At 39.3% G+C, this 24773-nt stretch overlaps 1 protein-coding gene across 1 annotated transcript in view; it reads right to left on the bottom strand.

The window, feature by feature from the left end:
- Positions 1 to 24773, bottom strand: part of VEPH1 (ventricular zone expressed PH domain containing 1) — a 153222-nt gene that overhangs the window by 71762 nt on the left and 56687 nt on the right. The window contains exons 6-7 of the mRNA XM_089508976.1: positions 15613 to 15833; positions 1484 to 1693 (exon numbers count right to left, since the gene is read on the bottom strand). Of these exons, the coding sequence (XP_089365102.1) occupies positions 1484 to 1693; positions 15613 to 15833 (431 nt within the window). The remainder of the gene's footprint in view (positions 1 to 1483; positions 1694 to 15612; positions 15834 to 24773) is intronic.

Here is a 24773-nt window from a genome sequence, read left to right as displayed (position 1 = left end):
AGAAATAGTAAAAGAATTCCCATACCTGGGACAAACATTGATAGAAATGGGGACTGCAGTCAAGAAATCAGAAGAAGATTAAGAATGGCAAGGGTGGCTATGAAAGAACCAGAAAAGATTCTGAAATGAAGAGAGATATACAACTCAGCACAAAAGTTAGAATCATACAAGCCATCATATTCCCTATTACCATGTATGGATCTGAGATCTGAACAGTTAAGAAAAATGATAGGAAGAAAATCAATTCATTTGAGATGTGGTGCTGGAGAAGACTGCTGAAGGTGCCATGGACAGCCAAAAGGACAACCACATGAGTCCTACAGCAGATCAAGCCGGAAATCTCCCTGGAAGCCAATATGACCAGAGGCTGTTGTACTCAGGACACATCATGAGAAGGAAGGACTCATTGGAAAAGACATGAATGCTGGGAAAGGTGGATGGAAGTAAGAAGATAGGAAAGCCACATGCTAGATGGATGGAGTTTATTAAGGAGGTCATGGGTATGGGGTTGCAGGAATTAAGCAAAGCAGTAGCGGACAGAGGATCTTGGGGATGTCTCATCCATAGGGTTTGCCATGAGTCGAGATTGACTCGAAGGCAGTTAACAACAAATGATTAGATTGGAAAAGGAAGGGGAACATTCAAAGGAAGACTGACAGTAGACTGCAAATAGCTGAAATAGTGGCAGGCAGAAGATGGAGCAAACTTGTTGCCCCAAAGGGCCAGACTAAAACTAAAGGGTGGAAAATACAGGGAAGCAGATTATAGCCCAGCGTTAGAAGAAGCTTCCTAACAGGAAGAGCTGTTTGGCAGGTTGCCTTGGAAGGCAGTATGAAAGGTGGGTTGTCCTCTACAGAAAGTATTTAAATAGCCAGGGAGGATGGCCATTTCTCAGGAGTGGCATAGTGGCCTCTTGTATTATAGAGCTGGCATTGAGCCAGAGGTTGAACTAGAGCAGTGCTACTCAAAGCAGTGGTGCAGGGAGAGTTTCCAGAAAAGAACGGAAGAATTGTTTCCACTGGGCACAAAAATAGTACCAGTCCCTGCCACACTAGAAAAAATATGCCAAACCCTTGTATCAGATGGCTCAAGAACCACTGAACTAGAAGATCCTTTCTAACACGATGATTCTATAAGGTATTGATTAATTCCCTCTATAACATGCTTTAAAATTATGAAATTGGCAAAAGGATTGTTACTGCTTAAATTATACTTATGAAAGGAAATCTTTATTTTTTGAACCTGTTCAAATCCACTTCAGCATTTATTTTGAACTTACCCCTGCCCTCTGGAGAGTAGGGTAGGTTAAACAAATAATTCATACAAATTTTATCCAGCTCTTGAAATTACTGACAAGATGTCTGGACACAATTAAATGTTTCATGCTCACAGGTACTATGTTGTCAAAGTGAATGTTCTTATACATCTGTATAGGTATACTGATCAGCATGGAATGCCACCAACATGTTTCATTGGAGCTCACCTGTTAAACCTCATGTCCTTTCTTTCTTCTTTAGAAACCTGGCCCAAACTATATCTGCGTACAGAGCCAGGAGTATTGCTCTCAATGTTTATTTTCTCTTCAAAAGCTTGTATTTTAACTTGGAGCTTTTCATCCTCTTCATTCCCACTCATAACTGATTTTAAATCGTCCACCTGTGAAGGAGATTCTATTTCAACAACATCTTCTACCCTAGAGAAAAAGAACACAGAGGGTTAAGAGTAATTTCATCACATTTGGCAAGCAATAGACATTTTAAAAAATATCTCTCTAAGGACTAATATGTATTCAACATTTATTCCAAGTGCATCTATGCTCAGGTTGTTTCAAAGGATAACCATTCTCATTTAGTCCAGTTTCACACCTTCCTGTCTTTTGCTGTAATTTTGAGATGTAGCAGGATTTTACTTTGGCCACGTCATGAGGAAAAATGAATCATTAGAAAAGACAATGATGGTAAGAAAGGTGGAAGATAGTAGTAGAAAGAGAGGAAAACCACATGCCAGATGGTTAGACTCAATCAAGGAAGACACAGGCCTGGGCCTGCAGGACTTAACCAGAGAGGCAGAGAACTTGGAGATATCTCATCCACAGGGTTGCCATGAATTGAAATTGACTCAAGGGCAGTTAACAACAAAGATTTTGTTGTTGCAAAAATATTTATGAACAAAATGTCTACTGTTCTTTTATGCACCCACACCCCATACTCATATGTCTGGCTATAAATATATACCGAACAGTCAGAAATGTAGGAAAATTAAATAAAGATAACTAAGGCCCGTTACAGACGGGCCTTTAACTACGGACTCAGTCCGTACTAGGGTTAAAAAGGGGCGTCACTTTTGGACGCCCCTAACTCTAGTACGGACTGAGTCTGTACAAAATGGCGGTGCCCCTTCCACATGGGGGCCGCCATGATGACGTCACAACTGCTCCGCCTCTATATGGGGCGGTGCGGGCGTGACGTCGTCGCTCCGCGCCAGGGTGCTTAGTGCGCCCTTTCCACGGAGCAAGAAGGAGCTCCGTTTCGGAGCTCCTTCCTGGTTTCCGTCGCTGGGCGCAGCCCTTAGATGGCTGCACCCAGCAATGCAAGGGAGAAAGGGGCCAAGTGGCCCCTTTCTCCTCCTCCCCGCTGCCGCGGGGTGTCCTTGGGGCTTGAAGCCCCAAGGACACCCCTTTCCAGGCTGCGGGGAAGCGGCCTTTTGCCGCTTCCCCACAGCCTGGAAAGCGGTGGATCGGGGCCTCAGAGGCTGCCAGTCTGGCAGCTGAGGCCCCGATATACTGGGGAAAGCAGCGCCTACAGGCCGCCTCAAAGGGGCGGTCTGTAACGCGCCTAAAAGAACCTAAAGAACACCAATTAATCCTTCAGTTTTTTAAAATGGAGAAGGCCTTGCTACATTCTTCTTTCGAAGAATTTTTTTAAATGCAGCTTAAGGCAATGTTATCTGTGAATCACAGCACAGATTCCAAATAACCAGTAACATTGTTGTTTTACTTTCCACCCAGTCCATCCAGAGTCACTTGGTTTGTTGTGTTTCTTCAAGTTGTTTCTGACATATAGCAAGACTAAGGTGAAGCTATCATGGGGTTTTCTTGTCAAGATTTGTTTAGAGAAGGTTTGCCATTGTTGTCCCCTGAGGGTAAAAGAGTGTGACTTGCTCGTAGTTACCCAACAGATTTCATGTTCCAGCTGGGGATCAAACCCAGGATCTCCAGAGTTGTAGTCCAGCTCTCAAAACACTATGCCTCAATGGCTCTCAACTTGGAGAAATTCTAAATACCCTTTTCACAAATATGTTACAAATCTTTTTGATTTCCTTGTGAATGCTGAATCTGAAAGTGATCTTAAAAAACTGCTCTTTGCCTTGCTTAAACAGAGGCTGAAATCCAGTGATCTCTGAGGTCCAAATATATTGGACAAGAGGGCAATGTGGGTCTCATGCTGCACAGAGTAGAAAGTCTATCAACATACGGTACATCCTCTTAGGTGGTGGCGCAGCATTACACCATGGTGGCTGACCAGCTGATGGTGCCTCTTTAGTGGAGGGTTCCTTCCATAGCAAGAAAGTTACTACCACAGAGAACATTACAGTGTGTAACCTCTTCATTTTGGTGGATTTTATACCACAAGCCAACTGCTTGTAGCATTCTCATGGTTCTTTAAAGAAAGGATCTATTGTAGTTCCTTTGGAACAATAAAGAAAAAGAATTAAAATGTGCAACCACAATAAAAAAATAAATTGGAGAGGGCTTTTGGACTCAAACTGTAACTAATTATGTTTAAATGTAATTTTCCAGGCTCTGACAGGGAGGGGTGTCTTATAGATCACAGAGCTGGAAGGGACAGGGGTATCTAGTCTAACCCCTTGCCATGAAGGAATACATAACTCTTGAAAGATAGCCATAAAACCTCTGTCTAAAGACCTCCTAAGAAAGAGAAGCCATCACCCTCTGAGACAGGGTCTACTGTTGTTGTTTTTAATGTATTTTTATTGTGAATCCAATTTCAAAAAACAGTGATAGAATAATGTTATGCATTATAAATAAAATTATAAAATAAAATAATTTATAATAGTTGAAGATTGTTCTGAATGAGATCTTATTTACATCAATACATGTATGTTCAATCATTATGTACCTGTGCAAAGTCTCTGGTATTACCATATACTCATTTTTTTTTTAAAAAAAATAATATTCCAGAATTACCAAACCCTTCTCGACTCTTCACATATACTCCTCTCTTCTTCCTTATCCTCTTCTTTTCTTTTTTCTTCTTCTTGTACACCACTTGATTCCCTGACTATCTTCCTTATTACTATTCTTTTTCCTTTTACCCCACAGGTGAACTGTGGTCTACATACTTAAAGTCTTCCTCCTCTTTTTCCACACTTCCTTTTTTTCTTCTTCCCTCTTTTTCTTCTATACTTCCTCATCCTCATTCCTCATTCTAATTATTTCTTATAGCTTCCCTTACTCTTTCTTCTTCTCAGTCATTTCTTTTTTCTCCTCCCTGATTACCTCCATTCTATTTACTCTAGTCTACACCTTCTTTCTCACCTTCTCTTACCTTCTTGATAAGAAAGTAAGAGAATTGATAAGAAGGTGAGGCAGGGTCTACTGTTGAACAGCTTTGACCATCAGAAAGTTCTTCCCAATGTCTTCACCAGTGTCAGAACATAGAAGAAAATTATTGGAACATATTATTGCCTTTAAAGGTACATTTTGTTCTACATTTGAATTTGCATTGCTCATGATGCTTCAGCAACCCACAAAATATATAACTTGGCTTTCACTGTCCTACTTGGCAACTATTACATGTGGGATTCTCAGCATCAGTTATTTTGTGCTTTCCTGCCAAAAGCAAACAATAACAAAAATCCTATCCCTAGAGATCCTCATCAGGGGGTAGAACATTGTCTTTTCTATGTCCAGGCTGACCTCCTAAACAGTGTGGCTTTCCTAGCAAACAGTTTCCTGGAAATATCTCTGAAATGCTTTGCTTAGCTTTTGTACAGTGACAAGTCAGAGAATTGTCCTCTTCTCTGTTGACTCTGCCAGGAAAAGAGATACCAATAAAATTAATTATTGGTGAAAATTAGGGATGAGTAAGGTCTGTGCTGAAACATTCTGGCACAATGAATGTAGCCTCTTGGCTGCCAAAACTCAGGCTTTGGTAACTGGAATTGATTTCCTAATCATCTCTCTGTGTAGAGGGTACTCAAAGTGCTTCATATATATTATCTCCGTAATCTTTACAGTAAGCTTGAAATTTAGGCCTTCATTAATGTCACCTTATTGCAAATTCAGAAGGGAAATCACCTGCAAAAGCCATCTAATTTATATATGTGATGTATATATAAATCATGTATATATTATTACTCCATATTCCATGGGTAACTCCCCATAATACAGTTGTCAAGCAAGGACTATTCCAAATCCTGAGATTTCAGGGTGAAAATCTGAGAACTGGAGATGGTCCCTTTTGATGTCACAAGAGGCATGCTTTGGCAATGCTACAAGGTTGGTATTACAAGGGGCAACTCCTAGTGACAGTATTAAATGTGATGCATGAAATAGCAACAACAATTGCACAGAGTACATCATTCAATTTTTTAAAAAATCCACTGTCTAAATAATGAGAAAATATATACATATACCCTTTTCTCACCCTGGATTGCCTATTTCATTTCCTGAGAAATGAGGACTATCTGGGTCCTGAGATCTAGAAACCTTAGATCATAAGCATGCTGCCCTTCCCAGAAGAATTCTACTAATACACACACACACACACGAACCTCAATTTACAGCTGAAAAGGCTATGATTGATTACTGAGGAAATATGGCTTAGTAAACCATGACATGAATCTTGTTAAGATAGAGCAAACCAAGCATGGAATTGTTTCTGAAGAAGATAAGAACATCTCTGTTCATTTCCAACAATGCAAATATTCATTCCATGTTTAACTAAAATGGGGAAAAGGGTAATTTTTTTAAGGGACAAAAAGGTGTAAGGGCTATAAGAGCCAGATCAGATATGCCAAAGTAAGGTTCTCTTTCAAAGAAAAGAAATCGATTTCATCCAGCAATTAAGTAACATAAACAAGAAAAGATATAATCAAAATTGCATGTCTTGTTATTCTCGAGAATGGTAGTTGGAAGGTTTGGGTAGATCTGCATTTTCTGTTTGTTGTTAACTTGACTATGCTTGATTTCTAAGATGAAATCAACATGTATCAACATTTCTCATTCATTCATTCATTTTTTTTTAAAAAAAGTAGGCTATGTTGACCGAATAACCTATATCTTTGGACTAAATTGGGTATTCTAGTATTGCACCGTTTTAATTATGATATGGTTTAAAATACATCAGATGTATGTAAAATACCCCACGTGAAATGATTAAGGCCAACAATTACTGTACAAAAAGTCATTTCTTTATGGTAATGAAACACAGGACTCCTAAAAGAAGGAACTGATGCTGAGACATGATATTTCAATGCCTATTTGTTATATCAAGAATGTTGATTTTCATATTTTAGTCTGATCTCAGAGTCAGGACCACTTCAAACACTGCATAATTCTTATGGGAAAAGCATTTCCATGCAAGATTGGTTTCAAGCTGGCTGGCAGTTGCATATGTGTATAAATCACAGTATATCCATGCTGAGATGGTGTAGTAAAATGTAACTACTAACCACATATGTACAAAACAGTACAGATGATCGTCAGTGTGTGTTAGACATTAATTCTTATCCAGAATGACACAACAGCATGATAAGAGCTGTACTGTAAGATGGTGACCTTCTTCTTATATTATCTTTGAGCCTCAGGAGCCATACAACAAGGTTTACTAAAAACCTTAATCCCAGGCCAGCTGGGAGGACATCATGTTGTGGAAGTTCCCTATGACACAGTTGTTCATCCTAGCAATTGTGTAATTTCATTCATTCATTTAAATATTTATCTCCCACACTATATCCCAGGATGTCAAGGTGGTGCACAATAAAATCAACAATAAGAGTTTAAAATAGTTAATTTAAAATAGTAAGAGAAATATAAACAGTTGTTGTGTGCCTTCAAATCATTGCCAAATTACAGTATCCCTAAAGCAAACCTATTATAGGGTTTTCTTGGCAGAGGGGGTTTGCCACTGTCCTCCTCTGAGGCTAAGACAGTGTGACTTTACCAATAGGTTTTCCTGGCCAGGAAGCGATTTGAACTCTGATCTCTCAGCACCCTAGACCAGCAGTTAAACCACTGTGCCATGCTGGCTCTATAATTTGAATAGACTAAACTTATTAAACAACTTGAGAAGGTGAAACAAAACAGTTTAAACCTGTTAAAAGAGTTTAAACCAAACACACGTGCTACTGGTCCCAAAGGCTCTAACAAAAAGCTATGTTTTCACTTGGCACTTGAATGGCACCAGCATTGATGCCAATCAGGCTTATGGGGGGGGGGTGTATATTGTTCCAACTGGTGAGGCACAGTGCAGGACCTTCAAGACCACATTTTGAATTTAAACTGCAAATATATTGGCAATGTTGATGTGGAACTCCTCCCAGTAACTACACAGCATGGAAAGGAACCCTGTGAAGATAACATGAGGCAACGTTGGATGTGAAAGGCGAAACATAATGCAGAGATGGGAAACATATCTTCCAATGACCCATTATCAACTCAAAGGCAGCATTGACTTAAGTGTTACCACCATTGCCCTTTCCAGGAAAGATGAACAGAGAGCAAATCCATCTCTAATGATACTTAAATTTATACCCTTTCTTTCAGCATTTCAACATTTATAATGTTTCCTCTGACCTTTTTAATCTGGAAAGCAGCCATTATTTCATTTCTCACCCCACTGACTTCAACTGGATGGACATGTCTGAAGCAGAGACATAAACTACACTTTTTGAATGATGGAGGATGACTGAAGTCAGGGAAAAATGAAGTAGCAGAGAGAATTGTAGTGAACAGTGCTGGGGGGGGGGGGGGGAGGCAACCATTACCACTTTCCAGTTAAAGAACTGAGGCCCTGTTTTGGTGCCAAATTGGCTCTTTCGCTATTGCAAACATGACTCCAGTAAGGAACCCTAGCTCATTTTACATATAACTTTCTGTCACTTTAGTTTCTGACAGCACATGAGATAGCTGCCTTGAAGCAAGAGGATTTGCTGTGCCCTGTCATCAATCCTGAGAGCAAACCAATTTCATAAGATGAGAAAGTTGCTCCCAAACAACAGGAGATTGTTTCAGAAGTCCCTAAATGTATATGAGAGCCCTGATTGCAGATCCTACCTTGGATTCCTGCCCTTGTGAGCTAAAGACAAAATCCCATTCTTACTTCTAAAATAATACATCATAATTCTGAGAAAACATAGGACAGACCTGATGTAACATTATACTTGTCCCAAAGTCCCAAATCTTGCATCACAGTGTGTATGTGTCTGTTGCCCCCCCACCCCCTGGAAGAATTGATGAAGAAATGTAAGCTCTTTACTGGGCAACAGACGCTGAAAGAAAACCTCACTGTTTAGGTAAAAATTGATGTATTTCTTTCCCTGATGTTGAGTTCTCTTTATATTATCATCTTCCCCAATCTGAGACTCTGCAGATTTATTTCACTATAACTCCCATCATCCTCTAACCAGTGCTACCATTGGCCACGTAAATCTTTGCTTACCCTGTCCTCACACATTGTTGTTGTTGTTGTTGTGTTGTGGACCTTTAAGTTGTTTCTGATTCATGGTGACCCTAGGCAAACCTATCATGGGGTTTTCTTGGCAAATTTCTTCTGAGGGGTTTTTCCATTGCTATCCTCTGAGGCTGAGAGTGTGTGACTTTCCCAGTCACCCATTGGGTTTCTGTGGCTAAGCAGGGATTCAGAGTCCTCATCCAATGCACAAACCACCCCACCACATTGTACAAATCTCATTCTTTCCCTCTTTAATGAGTGAGGTGGCAAGTTTTTTGTGCATTTTCAAAGAATGTATTCACATTGGCCAGATCATTTCCCCCCAAAATTACACAAAATATTTTAAAGCAAAATATGATTGCTGCTGTCTTGTTGCATAGATTTTTTAAAAAAACACATAAAGGTACTAGATGGGTTTACATCTTGTTGATATACAGTCTTGTCCTTCTGTGTTCACTAAAATGTGTGTTTTGTTTAACAAAGGGAAAGAGAGTAATTTTGCTTCAGAGCATATTATAGAGCCCATAAAAGGAGAAAAGAAGACTGATCATTTCCTTCTTGCACAGGAGGTGTGTGTGTGTGTGTGTGTGTGTGTGTGTGTGTGTGCATGCTGTTGTTGTGTGCCTTCAACTTATGGCAACACTATTATAGAGCATTCTTGGCAAGATTTATTCTGAGGATGTTTGCCATTGCCTTTCTCTGAGGACGAGAGAGTGTGACATGCCCAAGGTCACCCAGTGAGTTTTCATGGCTGAGTGGGGATTGAAACCCTGGTTTCCCAGATATCTAGGAAATACCTAGGAGATTACTATAAATGGTTTTTAAACCGCAATTACACCAGGAAAAAGGTGGCTTTGGTGACAATTATTGCAACCCATAGTTGCTGACCCATTCCTTTTCATTGACAGAGGAAACCCGTCAATGGCCTCATACTCTGGAGGTGACTAATGGCCCCATACAGACTGGCCAAAATAAAGCTGCTTCGGGCCACTTTGGAGATATGCTGTTTAAATGATGCATGCATCCTAAGAATTCAGAAGCCGTGCCAAAGCCACATTCCAGTCCTTAGGACTGGAGCGTGAATTTCATGTGGCTTCCAGACTCTTCGGATGCATGCATCGTTTAAACAGTATATCTCCAAAGTGGCCTGAAGCAGCTTTATTTTAGCCTGTCTGTATATGCCCTAATGATGCTTTTTTCCCCTTCAAAACCTGACATGATTGCTATGAGAATGTGGCTTGTGGGGTAAAGTCCTCCCAAACATTTCTTGAGGTTGCTCTTCATATTTTATCTTCTCAGTGACATCTGTGTTGGATGTTACTGTACACATAATTTCCCATCTTTGTCTCTTGACCTTTTACACTCTGCTTAATTCTAATTATGAGGTATTTAATTTAAAGGGGACTACTGTTCATTAGCAACATACCTGTGCAACCATACACTAACAATACAATTTGAGCTCACTGGACAAAATCCACTAAATAGGACAGACAAACTGCAAATTTGGTTGGATTTAAAGCAACTGATAGTTTTATGAATTGTTTCTTTTCCAGGTGCCCCCTCCATAACAGCTATACAGGACAACAGCTTCCTCAGAACTTTGCCTGATACTTACAGGATGAGTTCCTATAAGGCACAATATAACATAATCATTCAGCACCCTCCAGACTTACCACTGCAGCCTCACACAGCCATTCTGTGGCTGTTGAAGAGCAGAAGGAGGGAGGGAATTGGAGAAGTGTCTGGCTAAGTTTCTATAGCCAGACACAGAATGATTCCATAATATGATGCAATCCGCAAGGTTCTCTGCAGAGGGTGGATGAGTATACCAACCCCCATAATTTAGGATGGTGTATGCCACTAACAGGATGCCAGTCATAGTAGTGTTATATTTGTTAGACATGCATGAAAAGCTGGTGATTAATTAGGCAGCAAAACCACTGGGAGTAAAAAGAACTTGAAATTCCACCTAAAGATAAGAGGAAAAAAATCTGGACAGAGAAAACAAGGATGTGAGTAAGAAGGTTAGTCATCTTTGAGGCAAAGAGGAGACTGACAAGATAAGGGAATGTCCAGGTCTTTCTCCATCACTAATGCCACCTGCAGGCATATAGTCCTTAGTGCAAGCACTGCTGTAATCCCCATAATTTCTACAAAATCTTATTTTTCCTGCTGGCTATTTAACAGGATCCTACTTTTTAATCTATTAAAATTGCTAATAGTTTATTCTCTGCTTTTGCTATATATTTATGATTTTTACCATTCATACTCTTTTAGCTCTCTAACTACATTTAACCACTGTTATATCACTATGAAGAGAGATGTATATTTTTGCTGTTGTTCTAGTTTTGTGCTATTGGACTTTTGATGTATATTTAGATTACATCTCATGAGTGTTATGCTTTCTTTTAAATTTTTTAGTTACACACATAACCCTAAGAACTCAGTTGACTATGGGTGCATCTACACTGTAGAAATAATGATGTTTGATGCTGCTTTAAGAGCTGTAGCTCCATTCTATGGACTCCTGGGATTTGTAGTTTTATATGCCTTCTCTGCCAAAGAGTACTGGTGTAGTCACAAAACTACTAATCCTAAGATTTCGTTGGATGGAGCTGTGGCAGCTAAAGTGGTGCCAAACTGTATTATTTCTACAGTGTAGCTGCACCCCAAGTGACTAACAATTATTGCACTGGATCACCATCTGCTTTCCACAGATGGAAAGAATCTGTTCATGGAAAGGGACTCTGCAGTTTTAGGGAGTCCCCTCTCCCCACACACCACAGCTTGCCCCATTCAGAAGGATTTGCCTAACCCTCTCCATAGTATTGTCTGGGGACTAAAGAAGCTGCTTTGGGGAGAACAGTACAAAAAAGTATTCTTCATGCTCAGTTGCATGCACCAGGATCCAGCCATAATGCAACCAACCAACCAACCAACCAACCAACCAACCAACCAACCTTCTTAAATTTAATAAACATTTAGTTAATACATTTAATAAAATGACTGAAAATCTTGTCCTTGCAAGATTTGTGTCACTATAACTAATTGCTGCATTGAACTTAAAAAAAACAAAAACCCAAAAACCTAGGCATGAAAGCCAATCAAAGTCAAGCATGCATAAAGCCCACTAACTTCAACAGAGAAGTTAAGTGTCCTGTCGCATTGAAATCAATTGATTTAAACTAGCTTAATTTTGACAAGACTGCACCAATAACTTTACTAGTGTTTGTACATACCAACACTGTTAATGAAAATTTGTTAAAAGTTTTGCTCTCTATGTTTTTATTTTAAATGCTTATTTCCACAGAGTGTAAGAAATCGAGGTTATTGGGATTGCAATGAAATGTGACTATTTAAAGACTGGATAAATAAAAATGTTTAAAACGTGCACTGAGGAACAAGTACAGCAAAGCGTTTATGATATTAAGCTGGGTATTGCTAATGAAAACTATTTGAAAAACAGCTGGGTATATCACATTATGAAAATATACCCCATGGAAATTGAAATGAGATATTTGCTAGGATTTTAAGGTATTAAGATATGAGACAGAAAGACTGGTGTTGCTGTTGTACTTGTAGCAGTTAGATTGTTTTTCCCTGCAGTTTTATAATCCAAGTATTCAGTCTTTGCTAATGTTTATTAGTTTTATCAACATTATTACATGTGATGGTGTCAATATGGATACCAATACTATTTTATCTGTGTCCTTAAACACCCCATACTGCGTCAAACTGGAAATTGTGTAGAAATGTTGAATTTATAGTTAGCCAATATTTAAAAATCCTTTAATTTTGTAACCACTATTACTCAAACCAATTAACAAGTATTTAACAGGTTTCCACAATGCGAAAACTTAACAAGGGTACATTTGTGCAGGTGATGAAGGAAAAGTTCAAGAACTTCCTTTTCCAGCAAATCTTTAGGAATTGACTTTTAACAACAATAACAAAAAAGCTTCTCAAGATGTCATACTCTCCTTAATCGTTGTTTTAAGGTTTAAGATTTTTTTTATAAAAAAATTAAGTTTTATTAAATAACAAATTTATAAACAATAAAAATTAAGATTTTAAAGGTTTTAATTTTGCTGTTATTTTAATCTAATTTTGCTGTTATTTTAATCTTGAACTTGTATGTTTTAAAATATGTTTGTTTTTACAGTAATTTTCTGCCTTTTTGTAAGTTGCCTTGAGTCCTAACAAAATTTACTCATTGAGTAAATGGGATTCACCTAAGTGATGCCTTTTTTCTTGTTATACACCATTAAGTTGACTCCAACTCTGCCTTCTTTTTAGACTGAGAGAATGTGACTTGCCCAATTTTCCATGGCTGAGCAAGTATTTGGATCCTGGCTCCAAAACACACTACAGAAATAATCCAGTTTGAGACCGCTTTAATTGCCCTGGCTCAGTGCTAGGGAATCCTGGGAATTGTCATTTAGAATAATAATAATAATAATAATAATAATAATAATAATAAATTTTATTTGTATACCGTTTTTCCCTAGATCAAAACGGTTTACAGACTATAAATCTATTACAAACATCTCATAAAAATAGATAAAAACAAGTAATACAATTATACAAAAACAATCATTCATAGGGTAAGGCAGAGATGGCATCAAGAGTGCTCAACTTCATTCCTCAGAGGGGAAGGCTTGGCAAAAAAGAAAGGTTTTAATCCTCTTTTTAAATGTTTCTAGGGGGGTCATGAGACGGAGCTCCTCGGGGAGACTGTTCCAAATCTGCGGGGCCGCCACTGAAAAAGCCATCTGGGATGTGGAGACATATTTGGAAGATGGAATCTCCAACAGATTCTTCCCGGATGTTCTGAGTATGCAGGGCGGATTGTGTGGGAAGATGCGCTCCCTCAAGTAACTCGGGCCCAAGCCATATAGGGTTTATAGGTAATAACCAACACGTTGTATTGTGCTCGGAAGTGAATGGGCAGCCAGTGAAGGTTTCTCAGAATAGGTATTATGTGGTCAAACCTGGATGTGCCGGAGACCAGTCTGGCTGCCATGTTTTGTACTAACTGAAGCTTCCGGGCTTGGTACAAGGGTAGCCTCATGTAAAGCGCATTACAGAAATCTAAGCGAGAGGTTACCAGAGCATGTACCATGGTTTCAAGGTCCCTTTGGCCCAGGTAGGGTCGCAGCTGGCGTATCAACCAAAGCTGATAGCAAGTATGGTACCAGAGCTCTCTGATAGAGAAGGCTAAATGTCTCACAAAAGTACAATTCCCAGAATTCTATAGCACTAAGCCAGGGCAGTTAAAGTTGTCTCAAACTGGATTATTTCTGCAGTGTGTTCTGGACCCTGGTCTTTCAAAGTCCTAGCCCATCTCAGTTACTGGGTTGGCCTAGGACTTCAGGAGATCAGTACTCAAATCCCTAGTCAGGGATCTACCCTACTGGGGGCCAATCTTTTGATTTTATCCATTGAACCCATAAATTTCATTATTGCCATTTATAATATGATAAAGGTATCTCTGGACCACAGAGTAAAGTGCCTAAATGATGCATTTTAGCACACACTGAAATTGTTCTGTGGATTAGTTCTCTACTAAACATTCAGGCTGTTTTTTAAGATTCACATCTGCTGAGAAGAAGGATACCTATGGTGTACATCTTTATAAAAAGCAAGAGTCCCTACTTAGAGGTTTACATTCTAATAAATATAATACAAAAAGACATTGAAATGACGATGGACAAGGAAAATTTAGCTATCATTTCTTAAAGTTTCAGAGTGATTCTTACAGCTCCACTATGTCTGGACCAGAGGCAGATGAAAGGCCCTCTCTCCATTCCAATTGCCACTGGCCTGGCCTTAGCAGGGGGAGAGGAACTGCTGGACTTTCCCACTGCCATTTTCTTCTCCTTTTGTTCTTTTTAGAACAGTCAAATTAACAATTTGTAAGCCACTCTGAGAGCCTTTGTGGCTGAAGGGGGGTATAAATACTCTAAATATACATAAATAAATAAAGCGAACACCTGGAATGGACACTGTCCAGGAAGCAGAAGAGGACACTGTCCATGGAGCAAATCCAATGAAATGGCTGTCTTTCCCACCTCTCCCTCTGCTTCAAGCTGAGCCTTTCCTTATACTGAAGCCTCTTCAGATGTTTGGGATCTCTTCTGAAAGGAAGCCTGTAGCTATGTTACCATCTTCCTCATCTTATACATATTGACTGAATGCATGGAGACCCAAATTTACAAAAACACTTGCTGCCTGCTCTGCCACAACAAGGAAGTAAGCAGAGAAATAGTCTAGAAGCACAAATAGGCTGCCATGAGACAGTGTCAAGTGTAGGAAATGCCTGCCTGCCATTATTTCTGCCATCTCAAAGTCTTCAACTCAACATCTTGTCATTAGCAGGGAGGTGGTACCTGAACTGAAGGCTGAGGCTCAAAGTCTTAGTGACATGATGGTAAACAATGGGATGCAGCTCACAAACTCTGCATTACATTGATTTTTTTCTTGATCTATGGGAAATGTCAGCTTCATGTCAACACATCATTTATCTCTTTCATTGATTTTTCCTTAAAGGCCTTTTTCAAAATGCAACAACATTTATAAAAGACACCAGTCCTGGATTTGTATCAGATTTGGAAATTTTGTGGCCCTCCAGATGCTGGTCTGCAATGCCTAGCATTCTCCAACATTGCCTATGCTGTCTAGAGCTGCTGAGAGTCTGGATGGTCCATAGCTCCACTCTGGCTCTGCATAAGCACTCAGCAGCTAGTGGCTGATTACATACATCAACCTTCAGAATGGCATTTCATGATTAAATACTTTTCAGCTGAGATATTAAAGATGACTTTAATATCTTATAAACAGATATTATAAACATACTTATAAACAGATATTCTCTAATATGTGTCCCAGAATAAAAGAATGAGAATTTTCAGTTTACCTGCTCTCAGAAGTTGTTTCATTTTCCAGCTGGCGTATGAGAAGCTTTGCTATGGCAGTGAAACTGTTACTCATACGATAAATGTCTCTGCTCTGAATGCCCAGGATATTGGAGAAGGTATCTGTAATGTGCTTGATCTCCAACAAAAGGATATGGTGGAATGAATGTTCCATGTTGGCCAGCTGATTAACCAAGTAGATTAGACAGATTCGGGCTCTTTCCTATTCATAATGAAAAGATGGTATTGTTTAAAAAGTGGACACCATGGTTTAAAAAATATGACAACTTTTGCTAGGGATTGGGAGAGAAATCAAGAGCTTCTCTGCTACCTGCTTTCAAACACTTAACATGGATTATTCTTGAGAGTTTGTGTAAAATAACTAATGAAATCAATAAACACTGAAAATATAAGTTCAGGTTAAGCAAAAATCAGTGGCCAAATAACACAAATAAAACTTTCATGTAGTTAGACAAAGGAGGCTGGCTTCCATTCCAGTTTTCCAGAGTCTTATCTATTGTAAGGTGGTAAATAAAAGGATGAATGTATATAGCAGCTGGTAACTATGCAGGTATAAAGCCATGTTTGAGAAGGCCTTTGTCTTTCCTTTACCTCTTCAGCCCCCCCCCCCCCCAGGAAATAAATTTTGCTTTGCTTACCACCTTAAAATCATGCTAGACAGTATCCCTCTAATGGTTAAAAATGTTGCCTCAGCAGCAGTAGTCCATTTGCTTCACCATGCGGGATACTGACACTAATCCTGAAAACCATGTGCCTCCTTTAAAGAACAGGTTTGTATTAACTCTCTGGTTAATGAAGAACAGTCCAAGAGTTCTGGTTACTGAAGAAGAGCTCTAGAAACCATGCTTAAAGAACTATCATCAATGGCTACACTTCAATTTAGAAAGAGGACTCCAGTGGAATGCCTCATGGTTCTATCCTAGGACCATTACTCTTCAAAAATTTTATCTATAACTTAGAGCCTCTACAGACCGGTGTTATATGTAGTTAATTTAAAGGGGACTACTGTTCATTAGCAACATACCTGTGCAACCGTACACTAACAACACAATTTGATCTCACTGGCCAAAACACACTAAATAGGACAGACAAATTGGCAAATTTGGTTGGATTTAAAGCAACTGATAGTTTTATGAATTGTTTCTTTTCCAGGTGCCCCCTCCATAACAGCTATACAGGACAACAGCTTCCTCAGAACTTTGCCTGATACTTACAGGATGAGTTCCTATAAGGCACAATATAACATAATCATTCAGCACCCTCCAGACTTACCACTGCAGCCTCACACAGCCATTCTGTGGCTGTTGAAGAGCAGAAGGAGGGAGGGAATTGGAGAAGTGTCTGGCTAAGTTTCTATAGCCAGACACAGAATGATTCCATAATATGATGCAATCCGCAAGGTTCTCTGCAGAGGGTGGATGAGTATACCACCCCCCATAATTTAGGATGGTGTATGCCACTAACAGGATGCCAGTCATAGTAGTGTTATGTTTGTTAGACATGAATGAAAAGCTGGTAATTAATTAGGCAGCAAAACCACTGGGAGTAAAAAGAACTTGAAATTCCACCTAAAGATAAGAGGAAAAAAATCTGGACAGAGAAAACAAGGATGTGAGTAAGGAGGTTAGTCATCTTTGAGGTAAAGAGGAGACTGACAAGATAAGGGAACGTCCAGGTCTTTCTCCATCACTAATGCCACCTGCAGGCATATAGTCCTTAGTGCAAGCACTGCTGTAATCCCCATAATTTCTACAAAATCTTATTTTTCCTGCTGGCTATTTAACAGGATCCTACTTTTTAATCTATTAAAATTGCTAATAGTTTATTCTCTGCTTTTGCTATATATGTATGATTTTTACCGTTCCTACACTTTTAGCTCTCTAACTACATTTAACCACTGTTACATCACTATGAAGAGAGATGTATATTTTTGCTTAGAGCCTCTACAGATTGTTGTTATATGCTGGAGTGGGGCTGGTGTGGAGCCATGGTGTATGCATGGCGGCCATCCTCACACCACCCCCATACTGATGTCATGCTGCACACCCAACAGCATGGCGGGTGTGTGTGTCACAGCGCTCCATTGGCTCAGTGTTTAAACACACTGCACCAAAGGAGTGCTGAAAAGCCACCGCCGCCAAAGCTAAGGCAGTTTTTCCATGGCGGGAAAAGAAGCCACTTTTTGCCCTGATCTGGCGAGGAAAGGTGCAGTATGGAGCTGCCCCTTAGGGGCCGTCTGTTGAGCCCCTTAAATGACAAAGTAGAGAGAATCCTTATCAAGTCTGCAGATGTCACAAAACTGGGAGGGGTGGCTAACACATTGAAAGATAGAAACAGAATCCAGAAGGACCTAGATAAACTAGAAAATTGGGTAGAAATTAATAATATGAAATTCAAGAAAGACAATTGCAAAATTCTATATTTAGGCTACAAAAACCAGATACACGGGTATAGGATGTGGGATATATGGCTCAGCAGTACTACATTGAAGAAGGACTTTGGGATTATTGTTGATCACAAATTGAACATGCGTCAGCAGTGTGATGTTGAAGCAAAGAAAGGGAATGGTATTTTAGCCTGCACAGTTTCCAAGTCCAGGGAAGTAACAATCCCACTGTATTCTGTGCTGATCAAGCCTCATCTGGAGTACAGCATCTAGTTCTAGGCATCTTATTTTAAGAAAGATATAGACAAGCTTGAGCAAGTTCAGAGAAAAGCAACAAGGATGATTAGAGCCATGCAGAACAAAACATATAAGGTAAGGTTGAAGGAGCTGGCCACCTTAGATTGTCCCACCTTTCCCACCTTAGATTGTCTGTTTATTTTCCTGCCCTCTTTTTTTCCCTTCGACCCCGGACCGATGTAAACAATTTTTCTCCTTTTCCTTGCCCTTGACATGTGTATTTTATTGTTTTCCTGTTCCTGTTTTTTGTAGTAATGTTTTTAACTGTTATATTGAATTTTTATCCTGTATTAAAATGTTTTAAAAATTTGTAAGCTGCCCTGATCATATCTATGGAAGGGCGGGGTAGAAATAAAATTTATTATTATTATTATTATTATTATTATTATTATTATATTCAGCTTGGTGAAGAGAAAACTGAAGGGTGACATAAGTACACTCTTTACCTCAAGAGCTGTCACATAGAGAAAGGGGCAGGCCTGTCCTTGCTACTCCCTTGAGGTAGGACCAGGTCTGTTATAGGATAGTATATTTCAATTGAACATTAAAAATGTCTTGGCAGTAAGAGTGGTTTGGCAATGGAACCAACTGTCTAGAAAAGTGATGGAATCTCTTCTTTTGGATGTCTTCTGAAAGAGGCTGACCAGCTATCTTCTGGGGATCCTTTAGCTGAAGATTTTGCACTGAACAGGGGGCTGGATTTGATGGCCCATGAGGCCCCTTCCAGTTCTATGATTCTAAGATCAGTTGAAAAGACTACTCCAGGTGAGAAGAAATCTAACTATTTGACTGTGGTCATGAATGCAAAGCTACACATTATGAAGAAGTTTCATGGTTCAGTTTCCTGGCTTATTTTCTTTTACTAAGTAGCTTATTTCATGAACAAATAAGCCATTTTACCTCTTCCGGCTTGAATTTAGGATCCGGGATGCCCACGAATGTTATCATACTTTAATCACCACCTATCCAGTTGGGATGCCACTGCCCAGATGCATCCCAGGTCAAAGCCTTGCTCAGCCAGATTCATTTCAAGAGGTTTCAAAAGGTACTGCACAATGTCTGCCTAATGGAATTCAACACCAGTATTTTGTTAGGATTAACTCTTAGCCTGCATCCTTTCATAGACAAATCAGCAAGGCACTATCTGCTTTTCAGTGATAGCTTGTACTCGTCTATCCCATTGAGATTACAATTATCAAACTTTCTCTCTTACAACCTCCTGGTACTATTGTAAGTCTGTCAGTAATGGATATTCTTTGAACATCACTTCTTATTTTAGAGCTTGCTTCTATGGAAGGCTCTGTCTATCACCTGCTAGTGGAGGAGGATATTTAAAGAACAGGTTGCTCCAACTGTGAGAACTATACTCATGCTGTGTAAGGATTTCCATATATAGGCTACTTGTTGGTAGCAATCATGTTTGGGAACAGACTTCAAATAACTGGCTATATACCTTGTTGCAAATAAAAAAAGGCAAAGATTACAGGGCAGTTCAGATATACAGTATAGGAGAAGGCCTTTGGTCCTATGTGAATTCATGTGAAAGTTGAAATACAGCCAACACAATAGCAAATTTATGTGTGTATAGGGCATTCTTGTGCATTTGGGAATCCCCAGTTAAGACATGTACAGTAGGACTAGGAATGCAAGATGACTCCCAGTGTGTATGATATGATTTGCCTCATGCCTTCATTCAGAACAGGTTCAGAATTTGGATGGTGACTTGAAAAGACAATAGACTAATGCCTATTGTCACTAAATGGTGACATGAGAAGAATCAATTGGTCACAGGAGCGTGGGGAAACCTGTAGCACTGCTGAAGCTCCCATCTGTTCAGCCCTATTCAGTTTTGACATTGGCAAAGAAATATGGAAATAGTTTTTCAACATCTGGAGGGCCATAGATTTCCTACTACTGATGTTAATGATATTGAATAGTTACTTTTAATTGATTTGAGACTGCATTAGCAACAAGCCATTTGATATTTTCATCCAAAGCTTTTATCATGACACTGTCTAGCCTCTTTCACTGAATTTTATGGGAGTTTAAGTCAATTACATCCTCCCAACCATCTCTTGCTTTTTTCCATGACTTTTTCCATCTTTTTCCTGACCATGAGAATAAGACAGATTAGCTGCAGAGTGCCTTCTAATTGCTTGTGCATGGAGCCCTCCATCTGGAAACAGCCACATCAATCTTCTGAAGTGGGGCTTTGCAAAAGGAACTCTGCATTTAAAAGGCAGCTCACAAGTTTGGAAGTTCATGCATTTCCATTCCATCTCCTCCCCTCCTCTCTTCTTTCCTGTTTCTTTAGGGCCAGACAGATCAAGACATAAACAAGAGCTTAATTAACATTTAAAGAGCAATTTTGTTTCCAAACAATATTTGTAGTAGACCCAAATGGGAGGAGAAGTTTCCACCCGTGCTTTCTTGCTTTGACCCAGCTGGAAAGAATCCGCAAGTGCTGAAAATGTTGCTACTCCTCTACAGTTTTCTCCAGGAATGGTAAATTATACCATTGTAGGATATGTTGTTAATATACAAAAAGAAAAGTGAAAAAGAAAGGAAAGGAAATTAAAAAAGGAAAGGCCTCTTCAATTTGAAAGTAATTATCATAAGCTGCCTAAGATCAAAAATCACTGGTTAAAAGTGATATTTGGATTTTGGTTACAATTGTTATCCTAGGCTTGATTGGAGGCTATGTTTATCTTCTTTATGAGCAGCAGATTTTACATTTTATGGCCTACAATTACATTTATTGACAGAAGAATGATGTAAACAGTAAAGTATTGCAACAGCTTAAAATATTTTAATTAGCAACATCAGAAAATACATGAAAAGAGTTTAAGGAGAGGGCTGCTTATTTCACTTTGGGGGGAAAAGACAACAGCCCCAGCACTGTGTCTAGATTTCTGCAATAGAGGATCTTACCAAAGTCAGTTGAAAGTGTGTCATTTAGCTTAGGAACAAACATTGAGCTAATATAAACACAAAAGACCTTCCTTACCTTTTTTGCCAGTTTGCTTGCCTTTTCAAAAGGTGAGTACAGGACTAGCAGTACCACAGAAGCAACAAAACCTTCCAGTATTATGATATACAAGAGCCAGGGTGACATGGGGTTAAATAGACCACCTCTTTGCACCACCTTCCAGGTGGTTTGGGAGCATGGCATTTACATGCCGCATGCTCCCAAGCTGCCCAGAAGCTGCCCAGCCATTTATGTGGGGGCTAGCTTCCAGGTGCTCCAGCAGCATGGTGTTTATACGCCATATACCACCAGAGCGCCTTAAAGCTGGCTTCCTTCTGTGGTGGGGTGGAAAAGGCAGCTTTTTGCCTCCCCCAAAAGGAGCGGCTCCTTGTGGTTCTTTTTCAACTGGCAAAAAGGTGCCTTGGGGCCACAGTGTGTGGTTGCTGCTGTGGACTGGGGCTAGAGTGTGTGGTTGCTGCGGCCCCAATCTGGTTTTGTCAGGAACAGTCTGTTTCACCCCATAGTGGTTTGAGTGTTGAACTATGACTCTGGAGACCAGTGTTTGATCTCCTGCTCAGCCATGAAACTCACTGGGTGACCATGGGCAGGTCACATGCTCTGTTTCAGGGGAAGGCAATGGCAAACATTCTCTGAACAAGTCTTGCCAAGAAACCCCTATGATAGGTTCACCATATGGTTGCCATAAGTTGGAAATTACTTGAAAGCACACCACCACCACCACCACCACCACCATCACCACCACTTAATTATGATATACACTCTGCTTGTTCAGCATGGGCTTGTACTCCCCTTGAAGACAGGGCTTCAAACTTGGTGTGTTGTGTCTATGTTGTGTCACACTAAGCAATTACAATCATCCCCCCACATTTGCTGTGAATGTGGGGAAAATGCAAATAACAAAAACAGTATGTTTTTACCCAAGAGAACACCTCTCTAGGAATATCTAGGTCCTCCAGTGCAACTCTATGGTCAACATCTACTAGACAATGACCACAGAATTGCACTGGAGGAGCTACAAATGCTTAATCTCTAGGAATCTCTACGGTTAAAGTTGACCGTAGAGTTGTGCTGGATGACCTAGATATTCCTAAAGAGAACATATTAATAAAATCTGTGAATAATCAAATCCGCAAAAGTCAAAGCTGCAAATGTGGAAGGATGAGTGTATAGCACTATGATTCCACTTGAACTGTCATGGTTCCATTTTGGAATCCTGGATTTGCAGTTTAGGGAGAGCTACTTAGAATTCTCAGTGAAAGAGTTCTACTGTCTCACCAAATTGCAAATCCCAGGATGGCATAGAGTGTAGCCATGCTATAATTGTATAGATTGAAAGGGTCCTTTGTGTTTGCTCAGTTTCAGATAAGCCCTGTCCTAGGGAAGATTGATTTGTTATGTTAACTTTTAATTCAAGTTTTTACCAATCATTTGGATCTGCTTATAAAATTACATTGCTCATCACTTTTTGTTTTTCAAAGTAGAGGATGTCTGGTGTTGGTGAGTACACCATTGCTGTCTTTCTCATTTCACTTCCATAAATATTTTAAAATATCTTGTGAAAGGTCTCCCGGATGTCACAGAAACTGGACCTGGTAATACAAGTGCCCAATCTATGTCATCCCTTCAAATAAGTGTTGTTAATGGATCAGCCAGTCTGTAACTAAATACTCTGCTAAGTCAGCATGTCAGAACCATTTAGACAAATGGGGGAAGCAATAGGATAGAATGTTGGAGACTAAACTTTTAAGCAGATACATTAGAAGGAAATATTGTTTTGCTCACCACAGATAAATAATGTAGGCATAGGCTGGTTAGAGTTTATTAATTCTGATGGGATAAAATGGAAGTCAACACTGCCATTCTATGAAACTTTGCATCTTGCATTTCCAATTATGAATGCTTGGATGTAAGTCTTTTCAGACATTCAGGTACTACATTACATCATAAAGTTGGAGCTGGATTTGTTAGTCCTGCCTCCTGTCCTGTCTTAGCATATTTACTGTCTTTGTCATATAAAACTAAAAATGCCATCTGGCAAAAAATAATCCATTCTTACTTTTGCAAAAATTCACCTAGTAATTGAAGGAGGTTCAGTTTTGTGAAATGGCTCCCCTATGCAACTTTGTTTGACTTGTATATTTATTTTACAGATTCTTCAGCATGCTTACATTACAATGAACATAATGTAATCTAAAAACTCCTCTGAAATAAACCTATATCATTAGATTCCTTTTTAAAACTTTGAATCTGCTTTCAACTAACACATTTTTGAGTTTTGAAACAACATTTTAAGTATTTCACAATTTCATCAAAATATCAGCAAATGAGTTTGGAATGATCGTTGTCACACCCTAGACTTTCTCATCTCCAAATTGCAAATATCTGAAGATCCTTATCATATATGTACAAATGTATGTGTATACAATAATCACAGTTCCTATAATTCTAGTGTTTCATCCATGAGTTTTCCTACCACTGAGTGTTTCAGCATACAGATGTTTGTGCATCACTATGCTTATAAGGCCTGGCCAAGGGAAAAATCAGGACACTTCAAAATTAACTTTTTTTCAGTTATTCAATGAATGTGGTAGATATTGCAGAATTATACAGAATTACATTTGAAGACATTTATACTGATATTACTTCCTTGGACTGCAGCTTGAAGTATTATATTAAAATACGTCCCTTCTAAATCTCTGTGAATTCAAGTTACAATGGTATTAATGTTACTGCTTGTAATACAAGCAGCAGTCCCTAAAGTATAAATGTCTAATACTCAACAATTCAGGTTATTAATTACATCAAACTGAATGAGCATGTCATCAAGGACAATAGAGATGAATAGACTCATTTGACTCAGTACAAATGAATAGGCTCAAATAAAAGTGTCTTCCACTGTTCCCAGTGGTAGAGAAGCTCATGGATGAGAAACTGAAATTATAGCTTTTTTCAGACTTTTAAATTTTCTATTGAATTAGTGTGTGGAAGGAAATAGGACCTGTGACTAGTATATACATACACACTATATACTGTACATATCGCATGAGATGGCAGACAAACATAGGGAGCTAGTCCAAGATGTGACAGTAGGCACATGCTGTTAAACATTTTTGCAACTCTATTAATTTTATTCAAAAACTTTGTTGCAGCACCTCACTAAAAATTAGGCTGCTCCCTTCTCCAGGGCTTACATTAGTTGGTGTCACTCATCAACAGCTTGGGTCCAGCCTATTTGAAGGACCATATCTCCCTTTATGAACCCACCAGAACACTGAGACTGTCCAGAGAAGCCCTCTCAGGCATGTTTGGTGGGAATAAGAGAGATGGCTTTATCAGTGGCTGTTCTCAGGCTCTGGAACTCTCTCTCTAGATGAGCCAGGCTGGCTCCATCCCTGCTTTCCTTTTGGTGGCAAATAAAAGCATTTTTATGCCGCCATGCTTTGTCACACTGACATGGGTGCTTTAAGAAT

This window comes from Sceloporus occidentalis, unplaced genomic scaffold (genome assembly GCF_023333645.1).
Source record: "Sceloporus occidentalis isolate IW3139 unplaced genomic scaffold, rSceOcc1.0.p SCAF_2, whole genome shotgun sequence".
NCBI classification, from domain to species: Eukaryota; Metazoa; Chordata; class Lepidosauria; order Squamata; family Phrynosomatidae; genus Sceloporus; species Sceloporus occidentalis.
This window is presented reverse-complemented; position numbering and strand designations above follow the sequence as displayed.